Genomic DNA, 5,000 nt, shown 5'->3' on the forward strand with positions numbered 1-5,000 from the left:
CACTTCATCGCCCATGCCAAACTAAACCAATCCCAATTTGTGATTGGCTTAGCTCGGCCGCCCAAATGAAATAAAATGTAAACAATGTCAATCATGTTATAATTAAAATCTTTTTTCGCAAAGAATGTCCATGTGAAGGCGTTTTCTGGAAATTGTACCGCTAATATCAAGGGTTTGTTACGCATGGAGGGAATGGAGTTGCAATTCTGTGACGGGCAACAGTGGGTTCAAGTTGCAGGCCATTCAACTGTGGCGAACAGTGAGACAAATCCAGGTAAAAAAAGTGTTATATTTTGATCATGATTATTTTACGAAAGCACTCAAAGTACGAGATGGTGGATAGCTGATACATTATTCCTTTGACAGCCAGTCAATCAATCAAGTCGAGTCTTCTAGAAAATCGACGATGGCCTTTAAAGCGTCGTCGGTTTTTTTTTCCCACTCGGCTGACCGCAGGCCAGTGTCCTATCTGAGTTAGTCGGCGTACATAAGCCGCTGGCTAATCGAAGAAGTCTTAAAGAACGAGATTGTGGGTAACATTACTGTGGTTGACACAGTGTCTCGCCAAAAGCGATAGCAATGTCACATCCAGTAACCTCAAGAAGAAAAACAGCTTTACTAAATACTTTGCTAAAAACCTTACGAGGTACGTTATATAAAGTGTTGCTTAGTTTGAGAAAGCACTGTATGGGTGTATGGACATCTTTCAACATCGTTTGGGGGAAGGACAGGGTGTGTGGATACAGTCATCATTAAGAGTAAAAGATTCAGTTTTAAAGGAATAGAGCTTTAAGTTCCAGCGCGCCCTCGTAGAATAATTGTTAAATATATTTAACAATTATTCCATAAGCGCACGTTGGATATGAGATGGTAAACAGCCAACCAGGGGGACGAGGGTTCGATTCCCACTCACGGCAATATGTTTTTCATTCAATGGATCTGCCAGTAGTTCGCTGTCGCCATTTGTACACTCAAATCACTAGATATATATAACTGAATAAATGTTCAACTCCACTCCGCTTGAACCCAAACAAATAATGAAGTTAATGATGCACGACCGTAGTCAACTTAGCGGATGACCAGGAAGGATCCTCGAAGGATACAGACTAATTTCATTTTTTATAGAGAGTCTAGGAGAGAAACCCTGTCAATGCACAGCCCAAATAGTCACACTTTTAACTGAATAAATGTTCTGGAAGAAAATTTGCTCTGAGCGGGATTTGAACCCACGTCCCCCCGTTATTAGTCGGGTGTGATAATCACTACACCACCAGGAAATTTTCTTTCAAGGTGACAAGGTAGGGGACCATATAACTAAAAAATGAAATTAGCCTGTATCCTTCGAGGATCCTTCCTTGTCATCCGCTAAGTTGACTGCGGTCGTACATCATTAACTTGATCCTTAGTTGGGTTTCAAGTGGAGTTATAGGCTCCCCTACCTGACCCTAGCTTGTCACCTTGAAAGAAAATTTCCCGGGAGGCCCACGCCCTGACCACGTAAATCACCTCTTCGATGATATATATCATTGAGGTGGCCTGCACAGAAACTGGGATAAGGTGGAGTTTAGAACGCGACGTTCTTCTCCTTGAATCGTTACCCATAAGCCATTTGTAATGCCTGTATATCAGATATCTTGAACGAGGAAGGGTTGGTTTCTAAAGAAGTTGAGGTGTTGAGGTGCTGCTTCAGTGGTAGACTGTTGGCAGTCTCTTCTTAGTAGGTCGAGCCTCCCGCTTTAGTCACGTAAACGAGCTGTTTTCGCCGGAAAGTCCTACCTAGTTTAGAGGGATGACCAAGTGTGCTTCCGTTTTCTCCGATCGGCTTTTCGGCCCACTTCCTTGACTTAAGCGGGCAGCCGGCTTACAGTAGGGAGCTTAAGCAACGACAACGGCGACGGCAACGGCAACGAGAACGTCACGAATTTGCATATTTAGTGGGTAAAAACAATAGCTTCGCACGCCCTGCACGTGCGTTTTTCACTTTTGTCCATTTCGTTGCTGTCCTCAGCAAAACAACAACGTGAAATAGCCAAGTTTTTGGTTTTATGAAGAACGTCAGCACTTGAGAATAAATAAACATTTTCTAAAATTGAGTGCCGTTCCAGCTGGTGTCATCTTTGAGGAATTACCACACCCTTGTCATATTATAAACATCGTTGAAATAGTCACGAAGCGATTAAAATAACGCAAATTTATATTTTGAGATGACGTTCTCATTGCCGTCGCCGTTGTCGTTGCTTAAGCTCCCTATTAACTTTGTTGGGACTGCTAGCATTGTACGTCGGTAAGGGAGTAACAGACGAAATTAGCCAATATAAAAAAATACCATAATATTCCTTGTTTGTCCCTCCAAAAATTTTGCATAAGCGCAGTGTTTCCAGTTTCTCTTGGGACCATATTAAGCCCAAAGAGAAAATAAAAACAATCCTCAGTGCAAAATTTTGGAGGGACAAACATAGAGTATTATAGTACTTTTGATATTGGCTACTTTTGTTTTATCAGTGAAACGATAAAATTAACCATCTCAAGAAGGATTTGTGTGCTGGCGTTTCGAATATTAGGCCTTCGTCACTGAGCGAAATTAGGGAGCTTTAGCAACGACAACGGCGACGGCAACGAGAACGTTACAAATTTGCATATTTAGTAGGCAAAAGCAGTAGCTTTGCACGCCCTGCACGTGCGTTTTTCCTTTTTGTCAATTTCTTTGCCGTCGTCAGCAAAACTACAACGTGAAATAACCAAGTTTGAGGTGTTATAGAGAACGTCAGCACTTGGACATAAATTTTCATTTTTCTCCCCTAAATTAACCGCCGCTCGTAACCGTTTCATTTCTGAAGGACTGCCACACCTTTGTCATATTAAAAAGTTCGGAATAGTCGCGAAGTGATCGCAATAACGGGAATTTATGTTTTTTCATGACGTTCTCGTTGCCGTTGCCGTCGTCATTGCTAAAGCTCCCTATTAAATGAGAAGGGCTAACCCTCGAACGAGGGGCTAACACATCTCGCAATTCTTTCTTAAGGAGGTTAACTTTCTTTTATCTACGCGTTTGATAAAACCATATTTTCGTGACTTGAACGAGGAGTTTTTGCAAAAACAACTCGAAAAATATGTGAAAAGGCCATGACAACAAGTTACAGGCTTACTTGTTATGTTCTATTCTTAAGCCCTTAGCTGCAAAGATCTCAAACACCGTTATCCTTCTGCTTCAAGCGGTATGTACTGGTTGAGGCCTGATCCCGCCAATCCTCATCCTTTCCTGGCATATTGTGAGATGAAGGCATTTCATGGGGGATGGACCATGTGTTACACCACTGATGACAAAGCAGATCCAAAGGACCAAATCGCGTTCAATCCCAACAAGCCTTACGGGACTGATGGGTACAGAACGAACTGCAACTACATCCCAGTAAGTTGATAGAATCAATGAAATTTTAATTTTATTTTTCTCCTTACGCTCCCGAGGTCGATAGAGTGAATTCTATTCCTTTTCGGGACGAAATTCGTAGAAGATCTAGCAAAAATAGAGGTTTCAACAACTTGTAGCCATTTTTCCACAGTGACTCGGACTTTGCGATGAATTATGTTCGTTTTCCTGGAAATGGTTCAAACGATAATAAAGTAGACCCTGCATGAAGATCTTTGCGCTCCAGACCTACAAGGACATGAATGACACCGAAGGATGTTTCTTTTTCTTTTTCAAAGAGTTGAGTGTTCAACGCGTTATGTTTTATGTGCTTAGTGCTATAAAAATGTACCACGACGTACGAAAGTCTAGAGGAGTCATTCTACGCAGCGAAAATTGTAGTACAAAGATTTCTCAAAGTATGAAGATTTCGAGCAAATGACAGCAACATGAGTTCGATGATGCGTATTGTGTGACCAAAGCAAATCACTGCATAAAAATGGTGGCTTCAAATAGATAACTCCCCCGCAGAGATCGGATAGTCTGCCCTGTGTCACTTTCGAAAACTTGTAGTTCGTTGCACCTACGTACTCAGGCCTTTGCTCCACTTTCCTCAGTGGAAACGTTTGATCCATTTTAGCTTCAAGTTATAAATTTTGGAAAAGAGATTATAAAAAATGGGAGAAAAGAAAAGTAACGCGAATGATAGTGCTTCCGGCACAATCTCCGGATTTGGAAAAAACTCTGGGCGAAGTCTCTCTCTTCGAAAATGTTCGGACGCCTTCGGAAATTTCCGGTCATCTTCGGATATTACCTGTCTCTTGCGGAATATACTAGCACTTTTAAGATCAAAATATCACGCCTTTGACGATCACAAATACAGCTTGTTTCTAAATTTTCGACCTCAGTTGGTTCACTCACTTTCCGTTATCAGCTGATATAACGTATGACCTAATGTGGAAACTGACTGCGTCAACTTGCCAAGCTGAAAAATTTGTGTGGGAAGCGAAATTTTAATTTTACAAGTGTCCAAATACTTAAAAATTAATGAAAATTAAATAAAACGATAATTCCATTCGCGCGTGTTGGATGTTTTAGCCAACTTGGCACTATCATGTGCCTCGTTGGCCATTTGCTTGAGACCTTACGATCCAAGACGGTGACGTCCTCGAAAATGTCATTTGATGTTGCTCGTTTTTGTTTCTCAAAGTGTTTCTTGATTATTCCACGTTGTTTAAGTACCCCAATCTATCCGAATTATCCAGGAACTGAAATGGGAGGAACATTGTTAAAACTAAGAAGAAAAATAAAACATTCACCGTTGTGTGCTCGCGTCTTTGGGGACTTTAGGAAGTTCAGGATCTAGGACGCGACGGCAAGGAAAACGTCACAAACTTCGCATATTTAATAAGCAAAAACAATAGCTTTACACGCTGTGCGCGTGCATTTTTCATTTTTGTACACATCTTTCACGTTTTCGGCAAATCTGCGACTTGAAATGACCAATTTTCAAGTTATACGGAGAACGTGAACACAAGGCAGCGAATTTGAATTTTCTTTCGTAGCTTCAGCACCGCCTGCGCACCTCCAAATT

The 5,000-nt window shown here is 41.4% G+C and overlaps 1 protein-coding gene across 1 annotated transcript in view; it reads left to right on the forward strand.

Moving 5' to 3' along the window:
• The window catches only part of LOC138000385 (uncharacterized), a 14,930-nt gene that overhangs the window by 4,879 nt on the left and 5,051 nt on the right, over nt 1-5,000 (forward strand). Inside the window, exons 3-4 of the mRNA XM_068846752.1 lie at nt 124-274; nt 3,168-3,409. Coding sequence (XP_068702853.1) covers nt 124-274; nt 3,168-3,409 — 393 coding nt within the window. The remainder of the gene's footprint in view (nt 1-123; nt 275-3,167; nt 3,410-5,000) is intronic.

The sequence above is a fragment of the Montipora foliosa genome, chromosome 4 (genome assembly GCF_036669935.1).
Source record: "Montipora foliosa isolate CH-2021 chromosome 4, ASM3666993v2, whole genome shotgun sequence".
NCBI classification, from domain to species: Eukaryota; Metazoa; Cnidaria; class Anthozoa; order Scleractinia; family Acroporidae; genus Montipora; species Montipora foliosa.